The 21,059-nt window shown below is 37.8% G+C and overlaps 3 protein-coding genes and 1 non-coding gene across 11 annotated transcripts in view; all 4 read right to left on the minus strand.

The window, feature by feature from the left end:
* cadm3 (cell adhesion molecule 3) overlaps positions 1-7,191 on the minus strand; it is a 71,573-nt gene extending 64,382 nt beyond the window's left edge. For all 7 annotated transcript variants that reach the window (XM_077221908.1, XM_077221907.1, XM_077221904.1 and 4 more), the window contains exons 1-2: positions 6,951-7,191; positions 5,544-5,734 (exon numbers count right to left, since the gene is read on the minus strand). In XM_077221908.1, coding sequence (XP_077078023.1) covers positions 5,544-5,664 — 121 coding nt within the window. In that variant the 5' untranslated portion in view covers positions 5,665-5,734; positions 6,951-7,191. The remainder of the gene's footprint in view (positions 1-5,543; positions 5,735-6,950) is intronic.
* Positions 7,192-10,232: 3,041 nt separating this feature from the next.
* trnar-ucu (transfer RNA arginine (anticodon UCU)) lies at positions 10,233-10,306 on the minus strand. Its single transcript has one exon. It is a non-coding gene; the product is annotated as a tRNA-Arg (tRNA).
* A 940-nt stretch (positions 10,307-11,246) lies between these two features.
* sdhc (succinate dehydrogenase complex, subunit C, integral membrane protein) lies at positions 11,247-15,383 on the minus strand. The gene is made up of 6 exons (XM_077221885.1): positions 15,307-15,383; positions 14,598-14,657; positions 14,413-14,514; positions 14,197-14,258; positions 13,356-13,519; positions 11,247-12,597 (listed from the first exon to the last, which is right to left on the minus strand). The coding sequence occupies exons 1-6, from the start codon at positions 15,321-15,323 to the stop codon at positions 12,493-12,495; spliced, it is 510 nt and encodes a 169-aa protein (XP_077078000.1). The 5' UTR covers positions 15,324-15,383; the 3' UTR covers positions 11,247-12,492.
* A 238-nt stretch (positions 15,384-15,621) lies between these two features.
* The window catches only part of atp1a2a (ATPase Na+/K+ transporting subunit alpha 2a), an 18,652-nt gene continuing 13,214 nt past the window's right edge, over positions 15,622-21,059 (minus strand). For both annotated transcript variants that reach the window (XM_077221879.1, XM_077221880.1), the window contains 6 exons: positions 20,662-20,785; positions 19,705-19,850; positions 17,248-17,378; positions 17,051-17,152; positions 16,854-16,945; positions 15,622-16,477 (listed from right to left, as the gene is read on the minus strand). In XM_077221879.1, coding sequence (XP_077077994.1) covers positions 16,449-16,477; positions 16,854-16,945; positions 17,051-17,152; positions 17,248-17,378; positions 19,705-19,850; positions 20,662-20,785 — 624 coding nt within the window. In that variant the 3' untranslated portion in view covers positions 15,622-16,448. The remainder of the gene's footprint in view (positions 16,478-16,853; positions 16,946-17,050; positions 17,153-17,247; positions 17,379-19,704; positions 19,851-20,661; positions 20,786-21,059) is intronic.

The raw sequence follows: 21,059 nt of genomic DNA on the forward strand, positions 1-21,059 counted from the left end.
GATCAAGCAGGTTATGGAGGATATCCAGATGCTTCCACCACATGTTGAGCTGCTCGCAAACATGTCACAGAGGATGTAGCACACATATCGGAGGCTACGGGTGATCTGTCCTACAAGTCACAGACACACACACACATCAGAGACCACATAAGCAACACAAGCACACACACTCACAGACATCAGAGACCAGAGGTTTAAACTCCACGAACACATGTACACTGCGATGACCATGAGCGATGGATATCCATCACACACATAGAGAGCAAAGTGAAAAGTTGTCTCTCTCACACACAGCCAAATTCAAATACGTAGCCAACACATCAGAGAACATGACTGAACATCTGAACACTCTTTCACACACACTTACAGCCTAATCAAGAAACTATGAGTAAGACCTGATAAGCTCATATCATTACACATTAGCCTAACTTAACTTGATAACCATGCTAATCTTGTTTCTTTTTTTAATGCTTTGGTAGAGTTTTCAACTTACAATACAAACGTGAAAACAAAGCAATAGTTATTAAGAATAACAGCAAAGCTCAAAATGGAAATAGACAAGAACAGTAACTAAAACTAAACTTGTTTGGGGGCATATTGACCCCAAAGGAGGCCCTCACGAGCTCATGACAAAAACACCCTATGGTCTCATGCTACCTAATGGACACACGCACATTTAATAGGCAGCCATTGTAAGTCCACGAAACCAAGAGTGCATATGAAGTATGCCATTTGGGACAGGGGCTATGACATTGCTACAAAATAAATCATATTTACATGAGTTGTGAATGTGGGTTTGCAGACTGTATTGAATGAGGTGTAACAGTGTATTGTGAAAAAAAAGTCTTTCTATCGAGTTGTATTTTGCGGGATGCACGCGAAAACAAAGACAGCGTGTTAAGTGTAGGCCTATGCAGATTCACAAACAAATAAATCTTATGAGCCGACTCTTTTCAGTAAATTAATCAATTAGGCAGCGTGACCTGTTTAGGCCCTGTCCCAAATGGCACACTTCATGTGCACTAGGGGTCTTGTGGACTAAAGCACTTTACGATTGCTGCTTGTTAGACTGTATGAACATCATCCCCACTGTAAGCCATTTCACACTAGGATCTCAGTAGTCTTTAAAGTCAGACTATACAGCAGTGAAGACACATTAAAAACGGACACACTCAAGAAGACTAGTCTGGAGTTACACCATCAACCCATGACACGTTCAGTGATGAGCTGCATTTACATGCGGGATTGAAATGGTGTCTAGCAAACAAAAACAATCTCTAGCGTTAAATTTGATCATGGCTTTTCTTAAAAAAAAACAAAGACATGTGTGTGTCTGGAACGAGTGCACTGATCTATATAAATGTCATTTATTTAGATCAGTAAGCGAGTAGTGGTTTGTTGTTGTCTAACTAACTGCATCATCAGGTTCTGCTCTACTATTGGTTTTTGATTTGGGGGTTGTCGAAGGAGAAGTCACACTGCAGGACTGCGGCTCAAAACTTCTGACACCTCCGGAATTTCGCCAGAATTTCGTCAGAGGTAAAAATGTATCACTATAGTCATTAATCGTCTGTCGGTGAACATGGCAAACTAGCGATCAAAGAATTCAGATTTTGGCCCAGGATTAGATGAATCATTTAAGATTCTCAGACATTTGTCTCAGACGGCCAAATCGTACAATGTGAACTCGGCTTTACATGACCACTGTGTGCATGTAAAGCCGAGTTTTAAAGCTACAAGTTTTAAAGTCCCCTGTAGTCAATAATTGTATGCCTTAAAACGCATCTTTGATCACCAAAGTGACATAGTTAAACATTTAACCCTTTAAACAAACATCTTCATGCCTTAAAATAGCTTGAATATAACTCTACACCCTTGCCTCATTTAGTATACACGGATGTATGAATATGCAAATTAGACCCACCTCCACTCATTTATGCCAGCTCAGAGATTCACTTATTGACGATCACACGTTGTTTGTGATGCCAGAAACGCTATTTCAAACCGCATTTTTGAGACTGTCTTTGGACTGCAGTTTTAAAGAGAAAAATACTCAGCAATGGTGTAGATGAATTTGAACATGATTTGTCTTAAAGCACATTAGAAACACCACATAGACATATAAACAACATTAAAAACTTGATTTTTACCACAAGGGGACTTTGATGGTACGCCTACGCAGATTTGAATGTTTGCTGTGATCGTACTTGTAAAAGGATTGATAGACATAGCAGAATCATTGTCATTTAGGAAAAAGATCACGTGGGTGTTTGAATCATCTGTATCATTGTTTCTAATACTATTCATTTATAATTTGAAAAATATTTTATTTTAAAACCCTTTATATTAACTTTTTTTTATTAATGCAGTACAGGTAATGGAAACCATCTGTGGTCTCCCAGTAGTTTACATTATGCACAGTTCAGCCTTATGTGATTCATTTACAACAAAACAAAACAAAATGCCTTTCTCTCCAAAATCTTTTTTTTTGTCTTGCATTACGTAGTGAAATTGGACAAGCATAATATTTCTTTCTAATTCTTTTTTGTGAATTGGAATATGTGCAAAGTTCTTTTCAGTAAATCAAAATTAGACATCACATCCAGTAGCATTAAAGCAATTAATCGTTAAAAGATTGGGATCTTGATTCAAACACCCACGCAATCCTATTCCTAAATTACAACGATTTGGTCAACAATGCCTAAATTGGCACTGTTGCTGACCCAGAGAGAGCAGTTGTCATGTATAGTATCGGTAAGAAACAGTATCTTTATCTTTGTCTTAATTCAAATTATCATAGATTTTCTGTGATAAAAGTTTATAGTTCGGATATCAACAGTGATGTCTACAGTAGCAATTCAAATAAAGTAAATCACCTTTAGAAAGTAACATGGCGCTTCAAATAATGATTGTATCAATGACATTGTTACACCAGTAGGTGGCAACAAGTGACTGTTAAAAATGTAGCCTATTTGTCATTAAATCATTAGTTCAAAAGATTTGTTAAAAAATACTGATTTATTCAGTAATGAAACAAGTGAAATCTTTATGAGTAAGACATTAAATCATTCATTCAAACTGATTAAAAAAAAGAAATTCAAATTAATTAAATATTTTTTAATAGACTGCAGCAAATAACATTTTGTCGGAACATCTAGTGATTCTCAATTTATCCAGAATCGTGCAGATCTACTAATCATCATATATAACCATCATATATACACGATGAAAGCTTTGTTTACTAAGGCCGAAAGGTATACGTTGTCAGTTTAATACACTTTTATTAACCCAGCCTTTGCAATGTAACAATATGATTTACGCACCAAACTCAGCAGAAACACCAGCACAGTCTGCAAATTTTGAAAAGCTTGAATATGTCAAAAGTCGAGTTTCCAATTTTTTTTTTTTTATAATTTAATTTTAATTCTCTTTGTTATTTTATTGTTTAATTTGTTCTCAATGCACAATGAACACACACCATTCAAAAGTTTTTGGGTCTCTAAGATTTTTTTCTCTTAATGCTCACCAAGCATTTATTTGATAAAAAATACAGTAAAAGCAGTAATATTGTGAAATATTTTTACAATTTGAATATTTTCTTTTTTAATAGTCCTAAAATGTACTTTATTTTTGTGATGGCAAAGCTGAATTTTCAGCATCATTACTCTAGTCTTCAGTCTCACATGATCCTTCAGAAATCATTCTAATATGCTGATTTGGTGCTCAAGAAACATTTCTTATTATTATCAGTGTGAAAACAGTTGTGCTGCTTACTAGTTCAAAAGAACAGAAATTTGAAACAGAAGGTGGGTGGGCGACTTTGCACAACACTGATTGGTTATGTAAGCGAAGAAAAGGTTTTCAAAAGCAGGTGGAATAGGCATCAAGAGTAATTTAATGTAACTCTTACAGTCACAGACCACACCATACGGAACACACAAACCTGCAAAACATACTGTTTCCCACTTCAGAGCCAACATTCAACATTCTCATACATATCAAACAACCAATCAAACAACCCATACATCCCCAACAACCCGCTCCACTACAGCACATAAACCAAAGTATGAGTTTCTTACATATGCAAAAAGCTTGCACACACTCACACATACGTTCACATCCGCATTAAGGATGCATAAGGTTAGTGGATATGCAAAAGCACAAAAAAGCACAATAATGAATAATGCAGTGAGCAGCAAAAACAGCTGACAAAGTTTAAGTGTTTGTCTGTGTGTGAGAGGAAGGATAAGATCAGGATCGATTGAAAGAAAGAAAGAAAGAAAGAAAGAAAGAAAGAAAGAAAGAAAGAAAGAAAATGACACAATCTCTCTGAATCCAACACCTCAACACAAATCTCCGGTTCACACTTCATAATGAAAAGAAAAACTCTATCACAATCATCAATCATGAATAATCATCCATATTTTCACTCAGAAATGTTGGACATTTGATAGAGATCCGTTCAGAGAGTACTCTAGAGAGTAACAATACACCTACACAAGCCTGTAGACTGATTCAGTCCAACTCATTGTGATTGTGTAATATACACTTGTGCAGTAGCAATTATACTTCCAACTAAAAATTAAAAGCAGTTATGATCTCCACTCATCAGTCTGCTGAAACAGTGACAATGAACCAGACATTTCAACAAAAGCTGCATTTCTTACTAAACTTTATAATGAAAAAGGATTTTATTATGAAAAGGTTTGATAAAAATGCTGTTTAATCCTAAACTAAGACCAATGTAATAGTCAACCACCTACACAAGCCAGAAGACTGATTCAGTCCAACTCAGCAAGTTGTGTAATGTGTTGCCCATGTGCTTGAGGATAGATAGATCCGTCCTCTATTTGTGGTGTATGCATGATAAAAGCATCAAACATTTCAAGCTGCAATCCTTCCAAGTTCATTAAAACACTTTTAAGGAAAAATATTTTATTATAAAAAGAAGATCCAACTTCATTGAAATTGCCTGCTAGCATTGTGTAATGTGTGTATATTCTTAAAAATAGAGGTTCTTTATTGGCATATATTGTTCCATGAAGAACCTTTAACATCCATGGAACCACAAAGGGTTCTTTAAAGTGGAAAAAGTTTCTTTGCGGTTTTTGGTTTAGAAAATGGTTCTAAATCACTGAAAGGTTCTTTGAGGAGACAAAAATGGTTCTTCTATGACATCGCTGCAAAAACCCAGTTTTGGAACCTTTTTTTAAAGAATGTAAAAGCCTTCTTGAGAAATGGCTGATAGATAGATAGATAGATAGATAGATAGATAGATAGATAGATAGATAGATAGATAGATAGATAGATAGATAGATAGATAGATAGATAGATAGATAGATAGATAGATAGATAGATAGATAGTATGTGTGCTATTGTTCCCAAAATAACAGAACACAGCAGAAAATTCCGTTGGAGCTGAGAGGAGGGGGAGGTTCCTCTGTGCCCCACGAGCTTATTAACGGCTCTGTGATTCCCAGAAACAGAAAACACTGAAAACAAGAGGGAGGAGCAGAGTGAGTGCAGAGAGGGGGGTTTCTTACCAAAAACGTAGTTGCTCCGAACGGAGGTCGCGAGAAGCATCGTCAGGGCCGCGAGAGCCCTAAGAGCGGCTCGCTGGAATGACGGGAATGTCATACTCTGACGCACGCGCATCCCGCTCATCAGTCCAGTACGTTAAACCCAATAGTCCTCTCGAGACCGGGAGAAGTGGAGAAGCTCAACGAAGCGCTGACTGGAAGACAGGACAACACACATACACACTCATTAACAGACAGAGCGCGCCGATTGGTCGCATAGATGCTGAGCACACACACTTCACTCACGCGCTGCCCCAGTGCTTTCATTAATCGTCTCGTGTCATTCGCTGTGTGTGATGTGACGCAGTGATCGAAAACATTCCCTTCGTCACTCAGTAACCCAGAAAACGACTCTGAATCGACAATTGCAACGTAAAAGTGGGTGCATGCCTGACAAAAATTAAGATTTGTAGAGTGTTGCCCCTGAAATCCTCCCGGTAGCCTTTAACACCGCTCTCATTATTCTCCTACTCTGACTGCTGCTGCGCGCGAGAGGAAGGTGCACCTGTCGCCCGTTGAGAATTCAGCGCGAGCGTGGCCACAACCGCGCGCGCGCGCACTCACTCAGACAATAGTCCAGGTCGTTTGGTTGCCTATTACTCTGCCTTGAGCTTTTGTTGTGCAACTATAGAGGGAGACATGGACGGACAGTGGCTGTCAAACTGTGTGTGTGTGTGTGTGTGTGTGTGTGTGTGTGTGTGTGTGTGTGTGTGTGTGTGTGTGTGTGTTCAGCGCAAGCAGCGAAATCTCGCCTCATCGCGACTGGCTGAGGTGATGATACCTGCTGCAATTCTAGGGCACGCGACCCGAAACGGAGCCACCTGCGTCGCCTCCCTCACTGATCGGTTCTTTTCTCGCACTTCTCCTCTCTCTCTCTCTCTCTCTCTCTCTCTCTCTCTCTCTCTCTCTCTCTCTCTCTCTCTCTCTCTCTCCCACTGAGAACCAGTCCCGTTCTCATCCGCGCAACCGGGACGCCCCACCGAAACACGGAAAACAGTAGCAGGTGCACACAGTCCGAGCTGAATGCAGAAGGAGCGGCAGGGATGCTACTAAAGCTCGCGATTGGGAGGGGGAAACGCGAGGGGGCAAAGCAACCATCGGTGGATTTACAGTAGCCTAAGCACGCTTTAATAACATCCCCCTTCCCTTTGCTCATAGTTTTAACACCTCCGAGCTCGTTGAATGGTTTTCTGCCCGGTGCGCCCGCCAGAAGAGACGCGCGCGGATGCAGGCGCATTCCAGAGCACGAGCGTTCCCCTATTTACAAACCTGACAGGTGTCTCCCCCCATCTGTATAAGCACCAGGACGCCAACGACAATAATACCCTGCGTGTCTGTGAGCTCAAAAGCAGGGCAGATTACAATACGCACCGATATAAGCGCTCCTCGTGATGCCTGCTGGCTCCGTTGGTTCTGGATTGTTGGACCCGTCTATGCCTGCTGGCGCTCACGCTAAGGTCCCAATGGATCTGTCTGTCTTGGTTCTCGTTCCGCCCTCCACTGTCTTCTTGTTTTTCTTGCCTTTTCCTCTCTCCACGGCTACCGTTCACTGCAGCAAAACAGTCTGTCTGAAAGAACGGAGAAAGGGAGGGAGAGAGAAGGAGGGAGGCGCGGGGGGTGGAGGGGGAGGGGTGGGTATTTTAATACGATTTGGCCGTACCATTTGGATAACAGGGTTAGACCATACTGCCTAAGATAGGTTATTATTATTATTATTACTGCTGTTATTGATAACATTATTTATGTCAGAAATACTTTTTTTTTTTACTAAACATTAGACTAAAACAACAAATAATGATATTGAATACTTCATTTATAATAATTAGCCTAAAAATTATTCAACTCAACTCAAATCACTTTATTCATCCCCAAGGGGCATGAATAAATATTGAATATTGTTGGTTTAACTTAAAAAAGTATGTTTGCATTACAATTTTGAGTTCATTGAAGTTACATTTTTGAGTTGATACAATGAAGGAGATTCGTTTAATCAACAGAAACTAATGTTATCTGAAACACATTATCCCAGTTGATTTGACAAAAGAAAAACGTTGTGATAACAAATCATTAAACATTTTTTTTACAATGCCTATCGTGTATGCAAATTTTTTTTTGATCTAAATAGTCACAAATGTATTTTTATATTTAGTGTCTTTAGTATAAAATGTGAAATGTAAAAATATGAGAAATTATTTGTAAATATGCAAACAATAGGCTACATTAAAAAAGTAGCTTACCTGTAATAAAAATATGTCTATTTGAACAAACATCAAAATAACGGTGTTGTTGGCTGCTAATCCTCTGAAAGCACATATTGTGCAATTTATTAAATAACCTATAACCAAGTAGAAAATGAACAAACGAACGAACGAAAGAATGAGTTCATGAGTGAATGAATGAATAGCTGTCCCAAATAGTTAACTCCATAATCAAAAGAAAGTATCTGGTTTATTGGTTGCTGATTACTAAAACTAAAACAACTGTAACAACTAGCCTACAGTGTTTAGAAAATAATGTCACAATAAATATCGTGTGTGTGTGTGTGTGTGTGTGTGTGTGTGTGTGTGTGTGTGTGTGTGTGTGTGTGTGTGTGTGTGTGTGTGTGTGTGTGTGTGTGTGTGTGTGTGTGTGTGTGTGTCAGTGTGTGTGTGTGTGTGTGTGTGTGTGTGTGTGTGTGTGTGTGTGTGTGTGTGTGTGTGTGTGTGTGTGTGTGTGTGTGTGTGTTTGTTTGTTTGTTTTTTAGGTGTAAAATGTTTTCGTAAGGTCCCCCCTCATATAGTCTGGTGGCGGCGCGAGGTGTGGTCTTGTGAATGGAGTCCTCGCGCGCGCGATCCGGGCTCTGGAGACCCCGCCGGCTGCTCGGGAGGCCCGCGCGAGAGGATGGGAGGAGGGGAGGGCGTTGCGACTCGCGAGAGGATTTAAGGATTAGTTCTGCACGCGGATTACTCGCTGTGCGGTGTGGGGGACGCACGGGGTTAAACATGGACGACTGCACGAGAGACAGATACCCCGAGAGAGCAACGACTCGGTCAGCGTGGCGGTGGCTTGAGCAGCCAACCGGAGCCTCGGGGCGGGACACTTCCGGCCCAAATAACTACACTTGTGTTTAATGTCATCACCAGCCCACAGTCTGTCGGCCTTTATTAATTTCACGGAGTGAATAAAGCATGACGCAGATTAGACAGTGGAAAAGTAATCACTTTATGCGGTAAATAAAAGATACAGTATGTTTGTAGTGTTATCATCATCCCAGCTTGTGCACGGACGTCAACACTGTCTTCATCACTGAAACGGATGAGACAGTAGTTACATCTACTGGTCAGGAGACTGTACTGCGAGCATTTCGGCATACGCCGGTATTCCCAGAAAGCGCCCGCTTACATCATCCCACAATGAAATAGTTCAGCCTATCGGATTGAGAAGATATTTACACAACAATATTTCAGTCTGTGAAGTGCCGTACCTTCAGTTTCTAGTGTTTGGAAACAGAACCTATTGCATTTCATCATTTTATAGAGACGCTGACGTCATTCTCCGCAGAGCTGTGACAGTCCACGCGGTCGAGCGCGCTCGCCCGTGACCTGCGCAATCCTTTTTCTTCGACGTGCGACTGTCCAGAAGCACAGAAACCAACACCCTAGCTTCCGACCGGCCCGGGAGTGCGAGGAAGACAGTCAGGAAGACAGGGATAATATGAGCAGAACGTCTCAATTGTCAGTTTAATGACTTGCTGAACATCTAAAATCAAATACTGCATTAAAATGAGCCCTCGTCGCTCCCTCTCCCTCTCACTTTCTCAGATACTAAAATTGCCAGTGGAGAGAGGAAAGAAAAAAAGGTAGATGTTCAAGGCAGAATGGGACAAAATCACATGTGAATTGCAAAATTGCAGAAAGAGTTTCAGCGCAGGGTGATATGGTGAAATTGAATCACATGAGAGGGTGAAAATGAGCTGGAAGTGGATAAATGAATGACTGAGAAACTACTAGTGAACATTCACACCTTCCATTCAAATAAATGCATGTCAAAGTGAAGGAGGGTTTCCTGAAAGAGGGTTTCCTGTAGTGTTTGATCAGGCAGTAGAGAAGTGAGATAGCTCTCTATTTCTATCCCATAATGACCAGGAAGAGCCAATCACACAGTTCGCTGGAAAATCAATAGGACACTGATGTCTCTCTCTATCTCTCTGACAGGCTCTCATTCTCTCTCCACCTTTCTCTCTTTCTCTCCCCAGTGCAATTCAGGATAATTCTCTTCACGTTAGAGAGACTTTATTGCCAAGACCAAATACAAGTATATTACAGCTGAACTGATTTGAGAGGGCGAAAGGGACAGGAATGCATTAAAAATGAAAAATTGCATTTTTTACTGTATTCGAAATGTAGGATAAAAGCTGACTGTAGTTACCAAACCGTTGCATCTCTCTCATAAAACGTTTTTTCTTTATATGGAAATATATAAGAAAGAATGGCTTTTAAAATTGTAATTGTGAATGTTTATCATAACAAAAAATATATATGTTATTGCTACGCATATAAAAGAGTAGGTTCATTCACAAACAATGTAATTGTTGCATCCTCTGCAATGAAGTGACGGATCAGCATCACAATACCTATTTATGCATTAAAAAAAGCCATCATCCACTGATGGCGTCATCTCTGCCGGGACTCGAACCCGGAGCCTCTGGATTAGAAGTCCAGCGCGCTATTCCATTGCGCCACAGAGACTGAGCCACATGATGTAGCGTAAAGTGAGGTCATATTCTGCATCAGTACGGTATCCTGCAGCATCAGGACCAGTTATATGCTCGTTCAGTAATCGCGTCATGTCCCGCTAGGGGGCGCGCGCTCCTCTCTCGCCTTGACGTCGTGCGTCTAGAGGGGACATCCGCCCTCAGTGCACGAAACCAAAATAATAATGGTTTATTTTTATCAGTTCTTACAAAAGCAACGATCAAGGAATATCCCTATGGCCACTATGGCTTTCAGAATACTACCAGAGCTCAAACACACTCATTTTTCACGAGCTTTACCGAGTAATTCTCTGTGTGCGTTATTCTGGAACAACAGAATAAACGGAATTCATAAGCGAAATTAATAATATAAGCATACACGAAACGCGTCGTTTTGTGTACGCTGTCTAGTTTTATGTATGATTATATTTAAATAGCAGGCTAATTATTTGTTTGTTACAAAATTAGCCAAATTACATCGCGTGCGCATCACTTTATCAGGGGGTTTCAAGCTTTGATTCGTCAGTGACCGAAAAATATGATCCACTTGCTAGAATATATTGTTTTATATAAGAAAAATATATAAGACGATATTATGAAGAATAATTGGGTTGTGTAGGCTACTGTGGTAAAAGGAAAACACTTTAGCTACTTTGTAGTAAATTAAAAATGTCGTCTCTCCACCGATAGAGTAGTTGAATGTATGAACATTCTCCTGAAGAGAAACATTTCCAATTTGTGTAGCACTTCTCAAAGTAAATATTGTTCCAAAGGCACTTTGCAGAGAATAGTGCTATTCAACCCCCAGGAGATAAAGGCAACAGTGTAAAGGAAAAGATCTGTAAGATACAATGATTTTTGGCCATATAAGTTGTAAAGTAAGAGAAATGAGCAATTAAATTTTTTCACACAAAAAAAATATAGAGTGAGAGAGCAAGGATGCATATTTCTTTATTTTTATTGTAAAAACCTATAGCAAAAATTGTAAAAAGTCACAATCAATATCATGATTTCTTACCAGTTTTTATAAATCAAATATAAGAATATGAAATTTGGTAAATAAATAAAATTCCCGTTAAACATTTAGCTAATATTTTAAGGTAACATGATAACTGACAGTCGCAAAAATACATTTTGTAAAATTGGCTTACATTTTCAGAGGACCCCTGGGGTCCCTAGACCTCAGTTTGAAAAGACCAAATAAACCAACCTGATGCAATGCTGAAACTGAACACAAGTTGTCTACTCTTGACCACAAGTTAAAGGACATGTCTTCTAGTTTCAGACAGAAAAATAATGCTCCAGATTTAGTTTTAGTGAAGGGGAACATGTACTTTAGGACTCCAGGATGGATGTTTTCAATAAACATTCAGTGTAGTGATTGCGTGTAGTCTGTAATCCAAACCAATCCTTTTCACGACATTACCATTTTAATGAAAAAGCCCACAGCCATCCTTGACATTATCATTCAGGTGAACAAGATTCGAGGAGAATAATTTAACCTGTGCAGCCACCAACATTTGGGTTTATTTAAATTATTTGCAAGATTCTAATCACGCTCTCTTATTATTGCTTACCATGAACATTATAATTACCATCACGACAGAAGGCGGCAGCGCATATAAATGTTTAATATGCATTATCTTAAAACATAGTATCATTATAAATGCAAATGCTAGTGGAGAGAAACTTTATGTGGCTTCGTACTACTAGTCACGATGGGAGAAAATCACATAAATGCATGAGAATCTGGTACTGCTAGGAGCTTCTATTGTTCAGAGTCTAGAAGTTAAATTTTTTAAGGGCCTTTGCTACCCAAAGTGGTTTCATTTATCCCAAAACTGAAGTCAAATCAAGCCCAGGTCAACATTTCTGGAAATACTGCAGTGACACAGTAAAACAAGGCAAATGGTTTAAGAAATGCTAAGACCATTCCTGAATATTTCCATACGATTGCTGTAAAGTTAATTGCAAATGCCAAGTTGCATGTGCCATGGTTCACCTGCAAGGGATTTAACATGAAGAAAAAAAACAACACTGAGGATAATTTTTTGTGTAGATATATATATTTTTATATTAATGAATTTGGCCCTTGCAGACCACTTTTACAACAGATAAACAAAAATAACACCCCTTTCTCTACTTCCACGTCTTCTTCATTTGTGTCTCATGTCGACAGATTTACATGGCAGCAAGACCAATTGATGCAAGAACAGTCAGAGCAATGACAACGTATCCAGAACGATAGACTTCAGGAATCTTAAAACCCTTACCAACATCCCAGATCTGAAAGAAATAGACAAAAAAGAGATATGAATCAAAATACGATAGATATATTAGGACTTATGAAAAAAGAATGAATTGAATGAGTTGCTGAAAATAAATCCAATTAATATTAATATTGTCTGAGAACAGTCTCCAAATAGAATAAGTCATTATTCTGGTAATGAGTAAAGCATTAAATAGATATTAAAACATTTGAAAAAAGTATATAATGCTTACCAAGGCGCATTTATTTGATCAAAAATACAGTAAAAACATTAATACTGTGAAATATGATTACAATTTAAAATAACTGTTTTCTATTTGAATATATTTTAAAATGTAATTTATTCCTGTGATGGCAAAGAATTTTCAGCATCATTACTCCAGTCTTCAGCATCACATGATCCTTCAGAAATCACTTAAATATGCTGTTTAGTGCTCAAAAAACATGCTTATCTTTATGGAACAGTAACACATTTTTTGCAGGCTTTTTTGATGAAAAGAAAATTTAACTCAACAGTATTTATTTGCAAAAGCAAAATCACTTGTAATATTATAAATGCCGTTAGTGTCACTTTTGATCAATTCAATGAATCCTTGCTGAATGAAACTATTAATTTTTTTTTTTTTATTATTCTTACTGACCCCAAACTTAGTCTTAATTTCACACTTGATCACATATTTGGTCACATACAACTGGTTACACTGTCACGAGTCATTATCAGAGCCGGAGAGAGTCTGTATACTTCATTAATTAATTTATGTGTGTGTGTATATACCAGATGACGGACGCCATTGAAGGTGTGGAAAGCCACTGGGAAAGCCAGAGCAAATTTGGTGAAAGCAAGGAACTGGGGCCCAAAGGACATGGAGTGAATCAGATCAAGGTAATATGGGTAACTCTCTGGTAAAACCAATGCAGCAAGTGCAAACGCAGAGATTCCTGAGACAAAAAGATTAACAATATTATTTAATATTAATATGCAATTATTTAATCACAAACACAAAAGGATTCTTTAAAAGTCAGCAAGAACGATAATTATATTTGTGTCAATGGTAGTGTATGATACGTTCTGTCTATTATAAGTGAATAAGTGAGATGCTGGAGCTCTTTAATGTTGGGATTCTGATTGGCTGTCATGTTGCTATCGTTCACTAGCTTCTGAAAGCTTCTCTGTGTCGTTATCATTATCAACACTGTGGTGTGGACCTAGAATTAAAGGTTGTTTGCACCAAAGATGATAACTATAATGATTATAGTTGAACATTATGTATTGAACCTTTTAATACTTGTTCTAATTCTTTGAGAAGAGGGAATTCCACACCATAGCTATAATAACGACACAGAGGAACATGATATGGTCGGAATCACTTTTAGAAGGATTTTTTTTCCAGCTGATGAGCGGAAAAAATTCACCCAAAATTAAAGAGCTCAAGCATTTAAAGCATCAGAGGACATAACATAACCATTATATATATATATATATATATATATATATATATATATATAGATAACCATATCTAACCATTAAGCCACGACTGCCCCTATTATAGTTACTGTTCTTGGTGTGAACAGGCCCTTAGAAGCATCATCAAAAGCCAAGAATATATTCTAGCTACCTGAACTTAGTCCCACGCCTGTTCCTCTGTGTGAGATTGACATCAACATGGGGACAGACCACCTGTAAACACCAAAGCCATTAAATTATCATCTTTTCATGGACTGTTAGTTCATTTAATTCATTACTCATCACCGCATTCTTTAAAACCAAAATCCTCAAACATACAATCCAGTTAATTGTATGATCCACACACTCCAAGAAGCAGATCACTCACTGATAGATGCTTATATGTGGTGAGACAGGTCGGTTGAGTCGCGTGTTTTTTGTCCAAAACTTGTTCATTTCCTCTTTAGCTGTGGTTCCCATTGGAACAGCACTGGAAAACAGAGTAGAAAGGAGCTTTACAGCTTAATATGAATTCTCAATTTGAACATATTAGGAAAACACAAAAATACTCACTGTCTGTAGAGAATGCCAAACTGTGACCGTGACGAACACAAACCCTGCCGGGCCACCGTCCTTAAAAATAGAAAACCCCCATAAATTTCAGGCACAAGCATAAAACTAACAATTTTAATTACGAACACACATTTGCATACAGTTAAAGGAGCTGGGTATTCTGTACATTATAAACCAGGGGCTGCAATCAAACACATCCTAACTCATGTTGGTAACTGTAACCAACACTTGGATTGACTTTAATATTATACTATATTTAGTTACCTACAATCTTCAAAATATCTTCGTTTGTGTTCAACAGATGAAAGTTAATAATAATACATGTTTGGAACAACTTAAGGGTGAGTAAATGTCAGAATTTTGTTTCCGGGTGAACTATCCTTTTAATGTTTAGTTATCATAATAGATTTGATGTACAGAAGATTCTGGTGACAAGGATCTTGCAGACAGTGAACAAAAACAACGTAATAAATTATTGCTATTGTAATTATTATTAAAGTAACTTGAGGCTCAAAGAAAAGTTACCCAGTCTTGTTACATGTAAAATACGTAACGTTAAACATCAGCAAACCCTTAATATCCCGACTGTCAAATATTAAACTGCCAGCTGATAGGATAGCAAAAAGACCGTAAAAAACTATTAATTTAATCTTAAACAAAAGATAAAGCAAAACTGTCACATTTTTAAAAATAACATGTTCGTACTGACCTTAGAAGCAACGCCATGTTTTGAGCTTGAGTATTCGGAGTCGGACGTGACGTAGAAGGATGTCGCAAACGAGACCACAAGCCATTGCCATTTTGGTAAGGTCAATACAAACCATATGCAAGGTCAATGCGATAACATCGTACAGTCAGTCGGTTAGCCTATGTAAAATTGTATTCTCCTTTATATTTACAGTCGGTTTTAATAATAATAGTCGAGAGGAGAGGAAAGTTATATGCAACACTTTTTTAAAATTTAATCTTTATGTTCGCGTTGCACAGTGAATTAAGTTAGAAAACAAAAGTAAAACATCAGAGATCCACACAACCTTTTGTTGAATTTTATTTTTAGGCTATATTTCTTACAAGTATTTAAACAGAAGCATAGAATACATTTACATTAATAATACATTTGCATTAAATAATATGTATTAAAATGTATTAAATAATACATTTGCATAAACTAATACATTTGCATTAAATTGGCACCAATGAGCTTTTTCATAAATTTAGTAGCCTACATTAAAATGTAAAATATTTTAATCATGTATGTACTATATTGAAAACTTAAAGAAAATTAACTCTAAAAGAAAGCTTATAACCAGCCTAAAAGTTATAAATTCACAGCAAAAAAAAAAAAAAAATCAGTTCAGTAGAAATGTAATGATCTTGAACCCAGCTGGCTATTAAATCAAATTATTTAGGTTAATGATACAGTATTCAGGATACATCATGTAAACAGATTATGCGAGTACATGTACACACACCCACATATGCACATACAGACACACACATTCAGTCTTACATGATAAATGTCACATGATTGTCTGATTCTTCATTTGTCTCATTACTTTTCTTCATATATTTTACATGGACAGATACACAGAGAGAGAGAGAGAGAGAGAGAGATACACAGAGAGAGAGAGAGAGAGAGAGAGAGAGAGAGAGAGAGAGAGAGAGAGAGAGAGAGAGAGAGAGAGAGAGAGAGAGAGATACACAGAGAGAGAGAGAGAGAGAGAGAGAGAGAGAGAGAGAGAGAGATACACAGAGAGAGAGAGAGAGAGAGAGACAGACAGACAGACAGACAGACAGACAGACAGACAGACAGACATACAGACAGACATGCACAAAGATAGCACATTCCTGTTAATAGTAGGTCTCTTTCTCCACCCAGCCTGCAAATGAAAGACAGAGAGAGCAAAAGTAATTAAATGAATAATAAAAAAAGCAAAATAAAGCTCTATACACATGGTTTCAATTACTAGGCTCAACTGACTCTTTGTTATACTGCTGTATTGTTTCTTCAACCTGGAATTTAAATAGTATTGGCAAACATTATCTGTGCCATATTTAATATGCATCGGTTTAAGTACTAAGGTTTTATTCATAAATAGACTTTTTATTTTTGCCTAGTATACCTATAGAATGTATAATTTAAACAGGGAGACAACAACGTAGAAATGGTGCATTAACTTGAGAACAAATTTGGGTTACAAATGTGGGTTATTATGAAAGTTTTGAGAAATGTTCTTTGTAAATATCTGTGCTCACCTCCCGGATTCCTGCGCAAGATTAATTTACGGATCTCATCATACACAAAGATTAGTAGACTGTATGGGAAAGCACAGAACCACCACATAATCCTGCAAAAGAAATAGGAAAAAGAGAAAAGAAAAGGTGAGGAAAGGAGGAGCAAAAAAAAACAAGCTGTTCTATGGAGCAGAAGAGTGTGTGTGTTTGTCCCTTACTTGAGTGGGTACATCCTCAGGGCAATGTCCATACCGGGACAGTAGGACAGAAAGGCTGCCAGAGCCGTCTCAGCAAACATTCCAAAAATGAGAATCCTATTGCTATAAGAGCACAGGTCGGAAAATAGCATTTAACAGAGATGTATGCAAATATCACACTCCTCAATGCAATCACTCACAAACACACACACACTGACTTCATGCCCTGTTGGAAGACGGAGTTCCGGCGCGTCTTGCAGATGACGAGGTCGGCCCACTGCACCACGACTATGCTGACGAAGAACGAGGTGTGACAGGTGAACTCGACAATCTTACGCTGCTCGTAAGTCTGAAACATACATATTTAAATAGACACATAATGAAATACACACATTAACATTTGTAAACATTCTGCACATACCATATATTGATCATGTTCTGTAATTGTAATAAATTATATATATATATATATATATATATATATATATATATATACACTAATAATTTGGAAACATCAGAGATCCACACAAACTTTTGTTGAATTTTATTTTTAGGCTATATTTCTTACAAGTATTTAAATAGAAGTATATAATAAATTATATATATATATATATACCTGTATATATATATACCTGTATATATATATATATATATATATATATATATATATATATATATATATATACACTCACCTAAAGGATTATTAGGAACACCATACTAATACTGTGTTTGACCCCCTTTCGCCTTCAGAACTGCCTTAATTTTACGTGGCATTGATTCAACAAGGTGCTGAAATGCTTTAGAAATGTTGGCCCATATTGATAGGATAGCATCTTGCAGTTGATGGAGATTTGTGGGATGCACATCCAGGGCACGAAGCTCCCGTTCCACCACATCCCAAAGATGCTCTATTGGGTTGAGATCTGGTGACTGTGGGGGCCATTTTAGTACAGTGAACTCATTGTCATGTTCAAGAAACCAATTTGAAATGATTCGAGCTGTGTGACATGGTGCATTATCCTGCTGGAAGTAGCCATCAGAGGATGGGTACATGGTGGCCATAAAGGGATGGACATTGTCAGAAACAATGCTCAGGTAGGCCGTGGCATTTAAACGATGCCCAATTGGCACTAAGGGGCCTAAAGTGTGCCAAGAAAACATCCCCACACCATTACACCACCACCACCAGCCTGCACAGTGGTAACAAGGCATGATGGATCCATGTTCTCATTCGATTTACGCCAAATTCTGACTCTACCGTCTGAATGTCTCAACAGAAATCGAGACTCATCAGACCAGGCAACATTTTTCCAGTCTTCAACTGTCCAATTTTTGTGAGCTCTTGCAAATTGTAGCCTCTTTTTCCTATTTGTAGTGGAGATGAGTGGTACCCGGTGGGGTCTTCTGCTGTTGTAGCCCATCCGCCTCAAGGTTGTGCGTGTTGTGGCTTCACAAATGCTTTGCTGCATACCTCGGTTGTAACGAGTGGTTATTTCAGTCAAAGTTGCTCTTCTATCAGCTTGAATCAGTCGGCCCATTCTCCTCTGACCTCTAGCATCAACAAGGCATTTTCGCCCACAGGACTGCCGCATACTGGATGTTTTTCCCTTTTCACACCATTCTTTGTAAACCCTAGAAATGGTTGTGTGTGAAAATCCCAGTAACTGAGCAGATTGTGAAATACTCAGACCGGCCCGTCTGGCATCAACAACCATGCCACGCTCAAAATTGCTTAAATCACCTTTCTTTCCCATTCTGACATTCAGTTTGGAGTTCAGGAGGTTGTCTTGACCAGGACCGCACCCCTAAATGCATTGAAGCAACTGCCATGTGATTGGTTGATTAGATAATTGCATTAATGAGAAATTGAACAGGTGCTCCTAATAATCCTTTAGGTGAGTGTATATATAAACAGTCCAATAATTTGGAATAATTTAGGGCTGTTCAATGTTAAAAACTATGGCTTACAAATTAAAAATTGTAGTGGTACAATATGCCATTAAACCATTAATATTTAAAATATTCTTCATTTATGTTGATTTTACATTCATTTAGGAATTCATGTGTAAATCTATTTTATACAAATGTATCAAAATTAATTGCATGATTGATTGAATCACATAAACCTGTGTGATTAATTGATTTAATTATTTTAAATGTATATTTTTAAGATATTCCTATTTAAAAAATATATATATATATTTATATTTATATTTATATTTATATTTTTTTTATTCAGCAAGGGTGTGTTAAATTGATCAAGTGACCGTGATAGTCTTTTACATTGTTACAAAAAATAAATACTGTTCTTTTTAAAATTCTACATTTAATATTCCTGAAAAACATGGTTTTCACAAAAATGTTAAGTACAAATGTTTTTAAAATAAAAAAAGTTATTTTAAAATAAGAAATGTTTCTTGAGCAGCAAATCAGCATATTAGAATGATTTAGGATATTGTGATACTAAAGACTGGAGTAATGATGCTGAAAATTCAGCTTTGCATCACAGGAATAAATTACATTTAAAATATATTAAAATAGAAAACAGTTATTTGAAAGTGTAACAATATTTTACAATATTACTGTTTTTACTGAATTTTGCCTTGGTGAGCATAAGACTTCTTCTTAAAAAATGTAAAAAAAAACATTTTAAAAATCTGTGTGTGTAAATTCACCCATTGCTGTCCATAGGTGTCCTCCAGGTCATTAACTGTACGATCATCCCAATCCAGTCGGATTCCCAGCAGTGTATGCGGCAGAAAACCATTCTCAGCCAGGATAACAAAATAGGTGAAGAATCCTCCGAGCGCCTGGATCATACCTAAACACACACAAAAAATAAATGAGTACACAAACAAATGTAATTACTTTTATCCTAGCAGAGCATGAAAAGGTATTCTATTCACAATATTCATCAGACAGCATGAGGTCTATTTACCCCCCTCAGATTGACAAAGTGTTTTTTTTAATGACACTTATTATGCGAAAATCTATTTTGGCCGGTTTCACAAACAAGGCTTAAGGCTAGTTCCAAGCATAAATGCATGTTTGAGCTGTCTGAACTGAAAGCAACTTGAACTAACATATCTTAAAATAAGTTAGTGCCATTGTTTTGTCTCAAGATGCACACCAGTAATGTTTTTTTTCTCTTTAGGCATGTTTATAAAAGCCACTTAAATGCCCTGATTGAACAAATACCTAATCCTGGCTTAATCTAAGCCCTGTCTGTCAAACCGGGCCTTTATTTCTATAAAAAATAAGTTGATTATTGAGGGTAAACATGTTTTTACTGCAGAAAAACGATACTAGCCCATATTACACACATAAAATGAAGTACTAAGTAGTGAAAGTTCTCACCAAGAGAGAAAAAAGGTGAATGTATGCTTCATAACACACAATTAAGGTCAAATAAAATCTATCCATTCCACAGCCTAATGTTTGCTTTGGTCATGTCGTGCCTAGGGCGCCAAGTGAGCCCAGTGACCCATCAAAAAATAGGTGCATGATGCCTCTAATGTTCATTTGTTTGCACAAATAAATTCTTCACGGACTACAAAGTTGACAAGAATTAGTTATAAAGGCCATGTGTGTGCGTTCGCTGATATCTGTGTGCAAGGGCACTTGAGGCTAACCGATTTGTCCGTAAGCCATGCTGATGAGCCTCTCATTCACCAGCTTGTCAGTTCTGGGGTTTCGGGGCTGACGCTTCATAATGTCACTCTCTGCCGACTCATACGCTAGAGAGATTGCAGGGACCTAAGAGAGGGAGAGAGAGAGAGAAAATTATGATGGTGATGACAAAGAAGCTCATGTGTGTGTGTGTGTGTGTGTGTGTGTGTGTGTGTGTGTGTGTGTGTGTGTGTGTGTGTGTGTGTGTGTGTGTGTGTGTGTGTGTGTGTGTGTGTGTTTGTGTGTTTGTGTGTGTGTGTGTGTGTGTGTGTGTGTGAGTGAGAGATGGTCTTGTGTCTGGTGCCCGAGGTTAGTCTTACACTTGACAGGAATTGGAAGTAAGACTGAATGAATGCACACA

This window comes from Siphateles boraxobius, unplaced genomic scaffold (genome assembly GCF_051911475.1).
Source record: "Siphateles boraxobius isolate OS27281-9 unplaced genomic scaffold, OSU_SipBor_1 86, whole genome shotgun sequence".
Taxonomy (NCBI): Eukaryota; Metazoa; Chordata; class Actinopteri; order Cypriniformes; family Leuciscidae; genus Siphateles; species Siphateles boraxobius.

Bases quoted from the DNA above. Each gene is read 5' to 3' on its own strand.
- sdhc (XM_077221885.1), bottom strand. The intron at 14,515-14,597 runs GTGAGTATTTTT...TCTGTTTTCCAG, and splicing joins TTTGGCATTCTCTACAGACA to TGCTGTTCCAATGGGAACCA. The intron at 14,259-14,412 runs GTGAGTGATCTG...TGGTGTTTACAG, and splicing joins CCACATATAAGCATCTATCA to GTGGTCTGTCCCCATGTTGA.